Source organism: Barbus barbus (assembly GCF_936440315.1).
Source record: "Barbus barbus genome assembly, chromosome: 40".
Taxonomy (NCBI): domain Eukaryota; kingdom Metazoa; phylum Chordata; class Actinopteri; order Cypriniformes; family Cyprinidae; genus Barbus; species Barbus barbus.
The window spans coordinates 23445244-23461790 of record NC_136718.1 but is presented as its reverse complement, the minus strand read 5'-3'; the positions used below and the strand labels follow the sequence as shown (position 1 = coordinate 23461790).

Genomic DNA, 16547 nt, shown 5'->3' with positions numbered 1-16547 from the left:
GCTGTCACCTAATACACAGATCTAATATAAATATGCAATTTCTCTTCCAGCTGTTTAAGTTCGCAGACATAACCAACTGTGTTTTTGTAACTTATTAACATGAACGTGTTGGTAATTGTCAGTTTAAGCTCAGGAAACCAAATATCAGAAGTTTAAACTGATATGGCTTTAAAATGCATGTTTTCAGTGTGATAGACATGATAATTAAAACCAAACAGATGTTTTTGAGTATCTGAGGTAAAGGCACAGCCCTATTCTAGAAAAGGGGGCGGGGAGCAGCAGCTCATTTGCATTTAAAGAGACATGCTGGGTTGTGTTGAGCAATGAGGATGGGCGTCAGGTGAGCAAGCTAGTGAAACATTGCATGCGCAAAAGAGAAGATCTGCACACATCCAAAAAATTATTTTAAATGCAAAATTGATTTTAGTGCGCTTGAAATACTTTCTTCTTTGTGAGACGAACATTTTCTCCACAAAACTCACTTTTGCGCGCTAAAAATATGATCTTTCGCGTGCAGAATTGTGGCAGAGATCTAATCCCATATATTTTGAGCTGAGTTCTGGGGACACCTGAGACTTATATTATATCTTGTAAAAAGGGGTATAATTGGTTTCCTTTAAAAATTTAAATATAAGTTAAAAGTCAAGATTCTCACCAGTTTAGTGGACGTAGATTCAAATCAATACATTTTCAAATCAATTTACTCTAATCACAACTACTTAAACTTTAACACTTTGCGATAAGGTTCAATCATGAACAACACTTTTTTACACCATATATTATCTAAATCTAAAATATGCTGTAATGCTGTAAAGTATTGCTTGATTCATGCCTAATACAATAACTAATGTTAATGCATTGATCCTTATAACCACAACTTTTACAGTACTGTTCTTTGGGCTGCTTTAGACTCAAAATTTCAGTGCTTTAGAACAAAAAACGTTGTTCGATTATAAAGTTGCTAAACAATGCTCAGTGCCTCTGGATTCAGTGTTCCTCATCATTTGATGCAGGCACATAGAAAACTGTCTGTGTTTGTTGAGAAGTGGACACGAGTGACGTGACTGGACTGACTGGATGGGTTTACTGAGTGGAAGCCGGTGCCTGTAATGTTATGCTGAGAATGAATCAAATGCAGGGCAGCAGCAAAATTATCAGTGATTTTGTAATCAGAAATTGTTTGGATAAGTGCCCTTGAAAGAGAGAGAGACAGAGAGTGAGAGAGGGCTGGTGGAGCTTGCGAATGGATGCGGTCCAATCCCGAAACAATGATCAGTGTGTCGCCTCAGTGATGAGGAAAGACCGAGCCATCGGAATATGACAAAAATGTACAATACATAAAATGTTGTTTATACATATTTAACTCTTTCCCCACCGTTGATGGAATTTTCCAGCTTTCCGTGTTTTCACTATTATACAGTAGGAGGCACTATTACGCATCTTCTAAAAGAGTGTTGAATTTCTGGATAAAACACAGAAAGAAGAAGCAGGATCAAGAGATTGCGTCTGCAGATGCATATGCAAAATTATTATTATATTTTAGTTTTTTTTTATGAAAATTGCCCACATTCAAGTGTTTATAAGAAAATAACACATGAAGCTAGAAAAAATATTATCTATCTATCTATCTATCTATCTATCTATCTATCTATCTATCTATCTATCTATCTATCTATATATATATATATATATATATATATAATTTTTTTTTTTTTTTTTTAATGTTTCAGGAAAATGGTTTGGAATATCAAAAATCTTTCAGAATTTGTACCTGATTTTTATTGAACCCAATTTTTATTGAACCCAAAAATGAAAATGGTCATCTTTTACTCACTCTTATTTTGATCCAAACTTATTTTCGTGGTGTTTTTTCATTTTTATAGTGGAAAATATTTCTGGAAAATGGTTTGGAATATTAAAATTTTTGACTGCCAAGGTCTGAAGATTATCTGACCAAATCATTGAGAATATTGGATGTAAAATATCAGAGGAAATGGCGTATAGGAAATATGGCCAACCTTAAAAAAGATGGGTATCAAATGATTTTAAAGGTCCACTAGAGTATGAAAAAAACAATGCATAAAACGTCGTTTTTACATTTAAAGAAACCGTTTACCCAAAAAATAGAAATTCTGTCATCTTTTATTCACTCTTATGTTGGTGTTTTCACTTTATTTTTTAGAGCTTGACAGCCTTATTTCTCTTATGAATTTCAATATATGGAAAAAAATGACCGATATATTCATCCTCCATTCCTGACAGAAGAAAGTAAGTTACACAGGTTTAGAAAAACACGAGGGTGAGTAAATAATGACAGAAGTTTAATTTAATAGGATGCACTATTCCTTTAAAACAACACTCCCTCTCCCAAAGGCAATGACAGACTGGTAATAATGGCAGGCACGGCTCTGAAACTCTGTTTCAAAGAGTTTGTTCCCTGCAAGTTTGTTCATTCAGCAAGCCCTCAGCATCCTAGCACAGCGTCCCAAGCTGCAGTGATTGAAATGTAATTATTGGCAAATGAATTCATCTCCGAGTCCCTGCCAGTGATTGCTTCCTCATTGCAAGTCCATCTGGACCAATGAAACGTCTCTTTCACGCCGAATCCTCAATGAGTTCTCTTACAAGGCCCACGCCGTGCGTCGTATCACGCGTCCCTGAGCTCTTTTCCATGCCACATCCAGCAGTGGGCCTAGGTTTATAATCTGCCACAAATCCCCCTGCACTCCCATACATGTCAGGCTGTCATAATCTCTTCTACATGGGCTGTCAAGTGAAGGGTCTTGTTTTCCGTCATGTGCGTGGAGGATTTTGGATTTGCTGTTTTGCATCAGTTTCAATGCGCTAGATGCAGAGAAACGTTATCTTAACACATTTGAACCAAGCTACACACCTGTCTGAAAATATCAAGTGGCTATGTCATCTCACATACTGATACTACATACTTAAAAGTATATACTTCTCTGGTGATGGGAAAGTACTAAGGAGGTTTTTGTTAACAGGTAGCTGGCCTTTTGAACTTGAGTTGTGATGTCAAATTCAAAAGGAAAATAGCCCAAGAAAAGTAAATTTAACACTTTTAAGTTAAGTTAAGTTTCGATTTTTTTTGGTTTGAAATATTGATTTAAAGCGTCAGTTTTTGAATTATTATTACTACAGTCAAACCTGAACACAGAGAAAGCGTTTTGTTACACAAAATATTAAAATTCTATAAAAAGTAACAAAAATCAACAGGAATGTTTTATCAGAGCTGAATCCTTGGTCTGATTTGATTTCAGTCTCTTATTTCAGTTTTCTGAGTTGTTATGGCTATGTGGTTATGACCATACCAATTCATTTGAATGTGTATATTTGTGTGAGTGTGTGGATGTGCCTGTTTTGCACTCTTGATGTTTCAGAGTGTAACCCCTTCCTTGCTGTCCACTTTTTTACTGCATTGTAGTTGAATTATTGCTTTTATTTTATATATTTGCTGTGTAACAGTCACACCAATTTATAGGCAGGTGTGTGTGTGTGTGTGTGTGTGTTTTGCACTCTTGATGTTTTAGAGTTTCACCCCGTCATTGCTGTGTACATTTTCTTCTGCATTGTGGCAGATTTGTAAATTGGACACACAAAAATTTGCTGAATTTTTGTGTTTTTTAAGTTTTGGCAATACTTAATACTTAAATTTTAAGTATTGTGTTTTTTAAGTATTGGCAATTGTTCCAATACTTATGATCACATCAGATAGAGGGATGAAACTCTAAAAGTGCTGAACTTCAGCTGGTAAAACATCTGTGTTGAATCACCCAAAAATAAAATGTGACATTCTGTAGATTTGTCTCATATTCCTCTTTTAATCATATTTATAAATGTCTTGACTCCACAGCCAACAGAGCAAATTTGTCTTTACTGTTCCAATACTTTTGGAGTGCACACTTGTCTCTGCAAACATTTGCTGAACAGGTTTTATTATCATGTGTTTGTGGGAACTTTGACTCATTGATGCATTTTATTTGCTTAGAAGTCAATTAGCTGTGTACATGATACATCCGCATTTCAGAAAAATCAGAGAACTAGATTTCCGCATGCATTTCAAGTCGGAAATACTTCAAGTGACATTCATTTTTTAGTAGGAAATTCCAGCAAAAACTCTGCAGGTAGCTGGATCTCCAGGACTTAAAAGCCCTGCTGAGTGCATTAGATATTTAAAAGATTGTCATGAGTCCGGGTCCTGCAGTTCTTCTTTTCACCACCAGAGGTCACCATCTCCTGTCCTCCCGGACTCTATTCCCCTAACTCCACACACCTGTCGCATATCACACACACCTGTCACAAATTACACTCCCAGCTGTTCCCCATTTTCATGGACTATTTATACACCACACTCCCGCTGCTCTGTTTGGGTGAATTAATTGTAATTGTTGTAGTGCTCGTTCTTCTCTGGGGATACATGCACGGTGTTGCCGACTTGTATCCCATTCCTTATAATGCTTTGTTTTTATACCCTGTTGGCTTTTTGGTTTATTAAATATATCCTTACCTGCACTTGGACCCAGACTTTGTCTTTTCCACGGCGCTCTCGCAGTGTTCTGTGACAAAGATGAACTTCATTACGCAACCTATCAGATTTGGGCTTTGAGATGGATTGCTGCAGTATATCTGCCACAAAATATTTCCCACACCTGAGTGTCTGGATTGAAAAAGAATTGAAAAAGTCTGTTTCATATTTCAAAACGAGTAATATAATCTATCCAGATACTAGACAGTCCACTTGAATTGAAGGCAACACTAGGAAAGCACAACGATTTCAGACCAGGGATTGTCATACTCCTAAATAATCCACAAGTAGCAGCCTGCAGCATAAAAAATTAGTGATGTTTGTTCCTTGGCAATTGAGATTACGGCTGACACAAAAAGGAGCAAGTGTGATACGCCTCTGTGCAGTTTTATGTTTTATAGCGCTCAAGGGAGATATTGAGTGATGACTATGAACCCCTCAGAGGGAAGGAGAGAGTACTGGGAGACAGATTTGTGGTTGTTCTCCCATGGGTGGCACAGCGCACCATCTGTTTGTGGGCAATAATGCTGCACTGTGATCAAAATGAATAAACAAGACACGTTTCAGCGGCTTGTTAGAATGAGAGATTCAATCAGAAATCTTGATTTGCTGGTGGTGACCTTTCGATGTAACCCCCATAGACGATCTGGTGTGAACATTGGGTGGAAGTGTCTCAAATTAATCCGCCTAGAACGGAATTACTTGAGAAACAGAGATCCCTAGTGGAAGGATTCGGGAAGTGCATTGCAAACCATAGATCAACTAAGGATCATACCTTACAGCAGAATTTGTAAATGCTAATTTTGAAGTACTGATGTCACAGTTGGCATCAAATTGCACATTGGATTTCTAAAACGGTTGAATCACCTTAAAGGAATAGTTCATCCAAAAATGAATATTTACTCACCCTCAGGCTGTTGAAGATGTAGATGAGTTTGCTTCTTCATTGGATCAGATTTGGAGAAATGTAACATTGCATCTCTTGCTCATCAATGGAGTGAATGGGTGCCGTCAGAAAGAGAGTCCAGACAGCTGATAAAAACATAATAATCCACAAGTTGGGCCAAAATACAAATATCTATAATGATGCTTCCTCTAGTGAAAAGATCCATCTTCCCTTGTTGTCTCACATCAAAATTAACTGTTTTTGCTTGTAAACGGTCTTTGATGCAAAATGCAATGAAAAAAAAAATCAGTAATTATCAATTTGTTTCTTACAAACACACAGTTTTTTACTTCACAAGATGTTAATTGATGGTCTTGAGTCGTGTGGATTATTATGTTTTTTTATCAGCTGTTTGGACTCATTCTGACGGCACCCATTCACTGCAGAGGATCTATTGTGGGCAAGTGATGTAATGTTAAATTTCACCAAATCTTTTCTGATGAAGAAACAAATACATCTTCATCTAGGATGGCATGAGATTAAACTTTCATCAAATTTTTATATTTGAGTGAACTATTCTGCAATAAATGAAGGACCAATCATAGGTTCATGGTTTTAGATTTCCGACAGAGATGTTATATTTTGGAGCATAGCTTCACCTGGTACAGTAGATGCTAGGCAATACATTTCCAAAGTACAGTAGATTTAAATTGAAGAAGAGATTTGACCTACCAAAAAAATATAAATATCCAGTTCTTATCTAAATATAAATATCTAGTTCATATTGCTCATATCTAAATAGAAAAAAGTGCAGTTGCACAAACAAGTAACACTCCTGCGTTAAACACAGTTGATCTGAAAAAGGCTCATAAGGTGTAATTTACTGATGACTTTATCACTTAAGCACTGATACTCTTAACAACAGCTCAGTGCCAGCAGCTATACCGAGTGGTTACTGAAACCAACACATGCATAACAAGCACTTAAGAATAATGGTTAAAAACAGGATGCAAGAGGGAAAGTAACAAAAGTAGAAAGGAAGAAAATGAACAGGGGAAGGATTCAGAGTTGAAAAAGGAAAAGATGGAATGATATGAAGAAAGAAAGAAAGAAAGAAAGAAAGAAAGAAAGAAAGAAAGAAAGAAAGAAAGAAAGAAAGAAAGAAAGAAAGAAAGAAAGGAAAGCAGAATGAAGGCAGAAAGGAAAAATTAATAGAAAGAAGGAAGGAAGGATGATGGAAAAGAGAAAGGAAATAAAAGAAAGAAATTGAAGGAAAAGGGAAACTAGAAAAGCAAGGAAATCAAGGCAGATGGGTGGAAAAAAAGGAAATAAGGTTTTAGAAAAGAAAGTGAAGGAAGAAAGGAAACAAAAAAGAAAGAAATAGAATAGAATGAAGGAAGAGTGGAAATGAAGAAAAGGGAATGAAATAAAGCAAGGAGGAAGAAAGAAAGGAATGAAGGAAGAATGGACATGTGTGAAAAAAGGGAAGGAGGAAGCACAAGAAGGACAGGATAGAATGAAATGAAGGAAGAAGAGTTGTGTGGGAAATAAGATCCCTGATCTCCTCAGATTAAGGATGAGAGTGGTGGGCGGAGCTTCTCTTGGTGCCCCTCAGGGCAGAGGAACTTGTTAATTGAGATCTGGATTCTCCCGAGGTCGGCCGCCAGAGCCTCTAACTGCATTTATTTATCTTCTGTTTTATTAGCTGGAGCAGGCCACTCTCACACGCTCACTTTAATTAGGCCAGTACTATCTCCGCTGCTCCAGCAGGACCAGACCAGCGTTTCATTATGCAGATGAAGAAATCACAACAGCTGGAATTCAGCACTCACCTCTTCTAGGCCAATTAGCATGCTTCTGACACCACGTAGTGGCTGTGTTTACACTATAATGATGCAATTACAGACAGTAATAATTATACTTCTTGCTCAGTAGAATAAACTGTGTGATTAAATATGATATCTTGTGCAAATAATGCATGAAGCTAGGTCACAGCTTTTTAATGCACAATGCGGCCGTTTGTATTTACACTAAAATATTAAATACTGTATTCCCTTCCAGAGTCTAGCCAATGCATTCTTCAAAGCTTCCTTATGAAAATCAATACAACATATGAATAAATTGTTATTCATCTCTGATTTTGAGAGAACATTTTTTGGAAACCTTCTTACCATTTGCATCCAGAGTTATTTTATATTATATAAAGGTATTAATTTCTCATTCAAACACTTAAAAGAGTTGGTTAAAGGAATAGATTAACCAAAAATTATAAATTGCTGAAACCCTCAGACTGTACGAGTTTGTTTGTTCACCAGAACAGATTTGGAGAAATGTATAATTCCATCACTTTCTCCCCAATGGATCTTCTGGAGTGAATGGGTGCCATCAGAATCAGAGTCCAAACAGCTGATAAAAACATTATTATAATCCACACCACCCCTTAATCTAATGCTTCCTCCAGTGAAAACGTCCATCCCCTGTTGTCCTCTCACATCAAAATGCACCCACTTTTTTTGGACTGTTTTTGCTTGTAAATGGTGCTTGATCTTTGCCTGTTTCTCTCCTGATTCAGATTAGATGACCGAAGAAAGCAATATCCATAGATAATTCATATTTTAGTCGGAAGTAAAGGTCCGAATGTAAATAACACCTTAATTTTGGATTTGTTTCTTACAAACATGCATCTTTTAAGACATTAACTGATGGTGTGGTGTGGATTTTTGTCATGTTTGTATCAGCTGTTTGAACTCTCATTCTGACGGCACCCATTCACTGCAGAGCATCCTTTGGTGAGCAAGTGATGTAATGCTACACTTCTCCAAATCTGTTCTGATGATAAATAAACTAATCTACATCTTGGATGGCCTGCCCTGAGAGTGAGTAAATGTTCAGCAAATTTTCATTCTTGTGTAAACTATGCCTTTAAGCATCTTGCAAATGTCTGGTGAATTGCATAAACTGTCTATGAAGCGTTAGGGAAGCATTGTCATTGAAATTGAAAGCAAAGGAGCAGTGAGCATCAGCTGGCTCTATAGCTCAATGGTTAGAGCACTGCTCTTGTAAACCAGGGACCTGTGTGTAAATGCAAACATTTAGCTTAAAACATTCAAATAAAAACAACTGACATTTGCACATCTACTCTATCATAGCACTACTCTAGTACTCAAACTGAATGCTTCCTCCTTCGGATTATAATCTGTAAACTGCATTGAAAGTATCCAAATATTTCAGATATAAACTAATTTCAAATATATTACTTTTATCCAAAGCAAAGCACATTTAATACACTATTCCCTAACCTGAGGTTAAAAGTCTTGATCGAGGGCGCAGTGGTTAGATATGAGCTGAATGTTGAAGGATTAAAACCTGCAACTTTTCCATTATCAGCTCAAACCTTTACCCACATGCCAAGCCTACATAATTGCACCAATAATAATAATAAAAAAATGAATTAGAAAATTGAAAGAGATGGAAACAATGGAAATATTTAGCTTTTTTTATTTTTACATCAGTGCCTCTCATTCTCTCTTGCTAGATGCTTTATCCAGCCGGCCCCAAAACCACCTGTATGCAACAGCTCAAACAATTCACTAAACATAACGACATGTGAAATGCAACAAACATCACCAGAGTAAACAGGGCAAGAACTTGTTGTCAGAGTAGAAATGCCATTTCCTGTTGGAGACTGACAGTCTGTGAGGTCAAGTCCACATGTTTGAGGTCTCAGCTCTCATCTGCCTCTAGATTGATGTTGTTTCCAAACTTGGCATATAATTTAACCTTCAAATCTCCAAGGACCCCCTGTATGGACGACACACGGCCCTCCAGAGCTTTGATCTCATCATGCAGAGCTTCCTGTGGAGACCAGAATATAAGTATGGAAATGTTGAGCGCTACAACCAGGTTTCAAAACAAACACTCGGAAAGCAAGAAACGCAAGTACAAATCGGTTTTGCAAAGCAACGAACATTAGACGCCAGTTGGCCGGTAACTTGTTCAGGGATTGCAAAACTGTGATAAAAATAATATCCTATAAAAAAATATCCTTTAACGTCTAACAACTCTGTGAAAAATGTATCTAGTCAGTTTTTTTATTGCTTGATGGTTTTGCGTTAGGTACTTGTATGCAGTTGTAACTCAATTTGTGCTAATACTAGTCAAATCTGCATCTGAATAATGTGTGTTAAATAACTGGGCAGCCCAGACAGAAACTACAAGAGTTAATGTTTAATAAAATGCTAGATAAAGTTACCAAAATACCAATATTAACCAGCAAAAAAAAAAAAAAAAAAAACCTAATGAAGGACTTTAAATTATGAACAATCCTGAAATACACTGGGACTTTTATTTTGAAATGTCTATGCTTTACTATTGTTAGCTATGTGTTCGGAAAAAATGAGCTAGATAAAATATGCACTCTTACAACCATCTACAACATAAACACCATAAAGAAAACATTATCATATTTCATCAACAGTCGATAATAAAGCAATCTATTGACATGCGCAGTTTTGCAAATGTTTAAATATACAGTGCTTTTGAAGTTTAATAATCATATTAGGCTGTATGCCCAAATTTGAGACCTCTTCAAATTTCAAGCACATCTATTTTAAGTCACAAATATGAGCTAGATACTTTTTATGAGCGAAAAGAATTGAAGTAATGCAGTTTAATGGCCAGTAAATCTAGTAAACATATTTGACCCTGGACCACAAAACCAGTCATAAGTGTCAATTATGGAGAATGTATACATCATCTGAAAACTGTTATGATAGGACAATATTTGGCCAAGATACAACTATTTGAAAACCTGGGAAAAATCTAAATATTGAGAAAATCGCCTTTAAAGTTGTCTACATGAAGTTCTTAGCAATGCATATTACTAATCAAAAATTAAGTTTTAATATATTTATGGTAGGAAATTTACAAAATATCTTCATGGAACATGATCTCCACTTAATATCCTAATGATTTTTGGCATAAAAGAAAAATTTATAATTTTGACCCATACAATATATTTTTGGCTATTGCTACAAATATACCCCAGCGACTTAAGACTGGTTTTGTTCTCCAGGGTCACATTTTACACATCATCCTGCAGTAACCTGAGGTTAAGTCATGTGCAAAAACACAATGATTATAGTCGAATCAACTGTTGTGAGATTTGAATCTACAACCTTTCCAGGCTACAAGGTTTTCCAGACTGAGGCAAGGCTCAGTGGGGCTCACTAGCTCTGTGGGAGACACACACACACACACACACACAGGGTTTGGTTTGTCACCTTCGCTGCCTCCAGCATCTCCTGCGTCTCTTCTTGAGAGTGACTGATGAACACGTCTCCGATCTGATACGGGATCAGCAGTGCATCGTCCTCACACATCATGAGGTCATCACTGGCATCCTCCAGATTCTGTAAGGATTTCTGCATAAAAAGGGTTTGATCAGCATCCGCCTGAACAAAGTGCAGCCTAGAATGCATTTCAAACATCTATTTACCTTTTTGGCCTCGATTTCATCTTTAAGTTCAGACATCCGATTTGTATTCCTGGCAAACTTGTTGATCTTTTGCTGGTCCTCAAATGTTACATTGACATCTTCAGCTGCCTGTTATTATTCAAGGGAGTTTTTTTTAATTAAAACAATGCATTTATTACAATATAAACAAATCCTTTTGCTCTCTATATAAAAATGCACATTATAAGTTGAAAATAAAGGGAACTATAAACTCAAACAATGCCCTACAATAATTGTGTTCATATATTGTGTCTGTAGACATACACAGTGTTTTAAAATATTACTTAAGTATAAATCAACTTATTTATGTTCAAATCGAGGGGTGAGAACCAGAAAGGTGTAAGTGACATTTCACCAACTTTACAGGAGAGCCAAAACAAAATTTACAATAGTTTGATCTGACTTTGTGTACTGATTTCAATTGTTTATAATAAAAAAACATGTACACTCATGGATGGCAGTATTTTTGCCAGTAGAAAGAGCTCATTAAGAGTTTTCATTTTATATATACAGTGCCCTCCAAAAGTATTGGAACAGTAAAGAAAAAAAATTGCTCTGTTGGCTGTGGAGTCAAGACATTTGCAAATATGATTAAGAGATGAATATGAGACAAAACTACAGAATGTCACATTTTATTATTAGCTGTTTCAACACATAATGTTTTACCAAATAAAAAGAACAGCACTTTTAGAGTTCATCCCACTCATTGATGTGAGCATAAGTATTGGGACAGTTGAACATAAGGCAGATATAAAAGATTAAAAGCTATTATTTAGTTGCAGATCTCTTGCACACAATCACAGCAGTGAGTCTGTGACCCATAGACATCACCAGACTCTTGGTCTCATCCTTTGAAATACTTTTCCCAGCCTTTAATGCAGCCAATTCCAGTTGTTGCTCGTTTTGGGGAGTTTCTTCCTTTACTCTCCTCTCCAGCTGCTGAAATTCATGTTCAATCTGATTTAAATCTGGAGATAGACTTGGGCAATCTAAGACTTTCCATTTCTTTGCCCTTATAAATTCCTTGACTGAACTGGCAGGGTGTTTTGGGTCATTGTCCTGATGCAATATGAAGCACTTCCCAATGAATCTGGTGGCATTTTCTTGAATATTGGTAGGCAAGATGGTTTTGTACCCTTCCAAATTCATTCTGCTACTGTCATCATACATTAAGTCATCAGTAAAGTTGAGAGGGTCTGTTCCAGAGGCATCCATGCAGGCCCATGCCATGACACCACCTCCACCATGCTTTACAGATGAGGCTGTATGCTTGGGATCATTGCAGTTCCCTTTTTTTCTCCACATTTTTGCTTTCCCATCACTTAGATAAAGGTTCATCTTTGTCTCACCGGTCCATAAACACAGCTACAAAACTCTTCTGGCTCACCTTTGTGCTTTTTTGCAAACTCTAATCTTGCCTTTCTATTTTTGGTGCTGCTCAGAGGTTTGCATCTTGCTGTGTAGCATCTGTAATTCTGTGTCAAAGTCTCCTGAGGACAGTAGATTGTCAGAGCATCACCCCAGCTTTCTGGAAGTTGTTGGTGATTTTACAGACACGTCTTTTAGGATTCATTTTCAACAGCTTTTATGATTTGTCTGTCATCAATTACTGTTGTTTTCTCAGTCGATCTGCTAGTTGTTGGTTGCTGGTGGTTTCCAAACTCTTGATTTCTCCATGCCCTTTGTTTTTGCTAGAGCTCTAACTGACTTCCTCTTTTCTTTTAGCATCCAAATTGCTTGCTTTTCTCTCAAAGTCAGCTCCATCATCTTCATCCTGGTTTGTGTGTGTCATCATCGAATGCAAGATTCAGAATACAGAAGTAATGGATATAACTGATACGACACATTCTCTGCTTTTAATATCTGAAGAATTAATGCAACAGGACACAGCTGATCACTTAGAAAGACCTGTGAGGCAACTGCTCCAATACTTATGCTCACATCAGATAGAGGGATGAAACTCTAAAAGTGCTCAACTTCTTAGCTGGTAAAACATCTATGTGTTGAATCACCCAATAATAAAATCTGACATTCTGTAGTTTTGTCTCATATTCATCTTTTAATCATAATTGTAAATGCATTGACTCCACAGCCAACAGAGCAATTTTGTCTTTACTGTTCCAATACTTATGGAGGGCACTGTATATCTCCATTTCACCAAAAATGAAATTCTGGTTCTCACCCCTCGAAATGTTATGTCATAAAAAGCATGTTGTTCGACTGTTAAATTCTGCACAATTCATTAAATTTACAATTATTGTATATTACTCATTTTTGGTATAGAAAACTTGAAGCTGATATATATATATATATATATATATATATATATATATATATATATATATATATATATATATATATATACACACTCACACACATACATGTATAGCCTACATATATATATGTGTACGTTATATGTGTATGTATATATATATATATATATATAGGCTAATATAATACAGCATACAGCTGTAATCTTTATGCACAGTGACGTTAGCAGATATTTACTTGCACATAAGCGGAAGGAAAATGATCTACAGCTGAAAGATGAACGTAAATTAAAATAAATAAATAAAAATAAAAATGTCAATGCCAGAAAATCATGACGATCATCACAATAATGTGACGTTAGCCATTTAGCTGCTCTCACAACCAGAGAAAACAAATCCTCTCCAGAGTCACTCTGCTCACTGTTTTCGCTCTTTCAGAGCTACTAGCACGTTACTAAACTAGGGCAAAATTACGAAGTGAATGTAGACAGAAAGCCGTTTATTTGAACACATACCACTCCTTTCTTCATGGTGGCTGCCATCTTGAACGGGAAGTGGACTGCGTGCACGCGCGTGAACGGCGGCGGAATGCAGCACGTGGGCATTCATGAGTAATGCAAGCTTCTGTTGCCTTTTCAAAAATGTGCTACTTTTGTCAGAGGGAGAATTAATTATATGGGTTAACTTTAATAACTGACTACAGTACCTAAATTGTGCATTTCTTGAAATTATCCGTGGTTTGCTTTATGGGCAGGATTTTCAGAACACTTACTGACATCTTCTGGACAATACTAGATTTATTTCCACATAGATTGAAGTTGAACCAGTATATTTTTTATGTCCTATGTATTGATTTCCTTTTTCCACCTTTATACCGGTCAATGTAGCCTTTCAAAGAACCATACATAGCCTAAATGAATAAATAAACATCTTAAAAATGTCATATTTCACAACTAAATGTTATCGTAGGCCTATTTGTTTACTTTCTAAAAAACCCACAGGGCCATAAGTGGCCATATGAAGAAAAAACAATATACAGTAGGCTGCTTCCATTCAGCTTTGCCAACTGACTTGTCTGGATTATTTTAAACTCTGTCTTTAATGTAGCTATTTTGGTTGTTCCTATTGTATTTTTTAGTCATTTTGAAATGCATGACTGTGCATGTTTATGCAATTTGTGATTTATTATGTGCTTTTCTCTGATGCATTTTCTTTTGCAGTTCAATCGTTGTATTGCTAAGTAGAAAAACTGAGACTCAAGACATCTCAAAATGTCTTCTTTTATGTTTTTTAAGAAATGCATGACAGACAATGAAGACCGAATCCTCGTTTTTGGGTGAACCATCTCTTTGATCTTCAGAATAGCCATGTGATCGAGTGTCCAATGTGCTTCTGGTAAGTCGTGCCACAGGACACAAGCTGTTGAATATTTAGTTAACATAATGACAGCGGACACAACCTGACTGAACAAACTCATTGTGGTTGCTAGTGCTAGCTTCTTAATCATCCTCTTTGTAAACAGCGTTACACCCAAAGACAAATATTGGGATAATATGCACCCCCCCCCCCCCTTCTCAACATTACTATTCATATATGATTGTTTTTAATAGCTGTCATTAATTTGCATGTATATTTAACTATCAATGAAAACTTGTCTGATTTCTGTGCAGCGTTATATCTTAATGAAAATATGATTCTTTTGCATGATTTAGTGGAATGCCTTTGAGATTTTCCAAGGTTTTTTTGCTGTTAGCATGTTGCAAGAATTCCTTTGATGGTGGCAGACCAAGTTCACAGTGACCACGAAGGAATTTGCTTTTCGCCCCCAGTGTGTACATTTACAATGTGACTCTGTATCCATGAACGGCGCTTACATGACAAAATCTCACCCTCTGCTGATCTGCTCCTTTGTTCCTTGTCATGCTTTCTGTTGAATATGAAAACGCAGCGCACATATTAGAGTGTTCTGTTTGACATTCATTTAATAAGATATTAAAGACTTTACAGTACGTTTTAGCAAAGCGAGAGGATTCCTCAGCTCAGTTAACCATGTGTGAATTGAATAGTTGCATTTAATGACTGAAATGGCCTGACTGGGCCCGTGGGAGACAACTGGCATGTGTTTAGACTATATTTATGCATGTTGTGCCATGAAAAGAATTGCATTATGTTGAGAAAATATCATAAAGGTCAAGTAGATTGATAATTTATGCTAAAAACAAACAAAGTATAGGGTTCAGAATGACACGTATTTAACATTAATTATGCTGTAATTATCACGAGATGAACGCAGGAGAACAGTCAGCTTTATGTAAGCCTACCTAGACTGTTGTTGTCTGTTTTTCTCTTTCAATGATAATATTTTTTCATGTCAAGGTTTGCATTGAAGTATTTTCTTTTCTATATTAGTATTCCTATATTTTTTCAAACAGTCTAATAACGAGAGACGAATCATTGTCAAAGTCTGTTAATATTACAATCTATAGATCTTTTTTCTTTTTCTTTCTTTTTTTTTTATAATATACTGATTAATTAATCATATGAATTGCAGTGCATCTCATATGTCAATGTTTGCTTTAGACATCAAAATATAGCTTCCATAATATTGAACATCAAACACATCAACAAAACTATTTGATGATGAGCTTAAACTGATCAGTTTAACAGGCTGAAAAGATCAAGTCTGGTTAATGAAATCCAGAACAGGGTTTTATAGTTAATAAAAATAAAACAAAAGAAAGAAAGAAAGAAAGAAAGGAAGAAAGAAAAATAAATGTCGACTAAATATATAAAACAGCATTTTTTTTTACTATTACTTTTATTTCAAAATACTTTTAACTGAAATTAAAATGGAAAATAAGAAAAATAAAATATGATTCAAAATATAAATAAAAACTATAATATCTTAAATTGAAAATCAAGGATTTAAAATCTAATTTAAATATTTCTTACTTCAGTTGATGCTCTTTGAAACATTTCACATCATGTTGGAAAACTGTAACTGCAACTTACAGTACCTTTTAGAGTTTTTTTATGCTCATCAAAGCTGCATTTATTTGATTAAAAATACAGTAAAATAGTGAAATATTATTGTAGTATAAAATAACTATTCTTTATCCGAATATATTATGAAATGTAATTTATTCCTGTAATGCAAAGCTGAATTTTCAACATCATTACTCCAGTCTTCAGTGCCACATGATCCTCCAGAAATCATTCTAATGTGCAGATTTTCTGCTCGGCAAACATTTCTGATTATCATCAATGTTGAAATCAATTGTGCTGCTTCATATTTTTGTTGAAACTTTCACATCATAACTCCTACAATTAAGT

The 16547-nt window shown here is 35.8% G+C and overlaps 1 protein-coding gene across 1 annotated transcript; it reads right to left on the bottom strand.

Moving 5' to 3' along the window:
• Positions 1–8934: 8934 nt before the first annotated feature.
• Positions 8935–13962, bottom strand: LOC306859946 (prefoldin subunit 4-like). The gene is made up of 4 exons (XM_079401370.1): positions 13730–13962; positions 10927–11034; positions 10712–10852; positions 8935–9284 (listed from the first exon to the last, which is right to left on the bottom strand). Exons 1-4 carry the CDS (start codon positions 13817–13819, stop codon positions 9153–9155), a joined length of 471 nt encoding a protein of 156 aa, XP_079257496.1. The 5' UTR covers positions 13820–13962; the 3' UTR covers positions 8935–9152.
• Between the last annotated feature and the right edge of the window lie 2585 nt (positions 13963–16547).

Bases quoted from the DNA above. Each gene is read 5' to 3' on its own strand.
- LOC306859946 (XM_079401370.1), bottom strand. From the start codon at position 13,819: ATGCCCACGTGCTGCATTCCGCCGCCGTTCACGCGCGTGCACGCAGTC. The intron at 11,035-13,729 runs GTATGTGTTCAA...GAATAATAACAG, and splicing joins CCACCATGAAGAAAGGAGTG to GCAGCTGAAGATGTCAATGT. The intron at 9,285-10,711 runs GTGACAAACCAA...TGGTCTCCACAG, and splicing joins AGATGCTGGAGGCAGCGAAG to GAAGCTCTGCATGATGAGAT.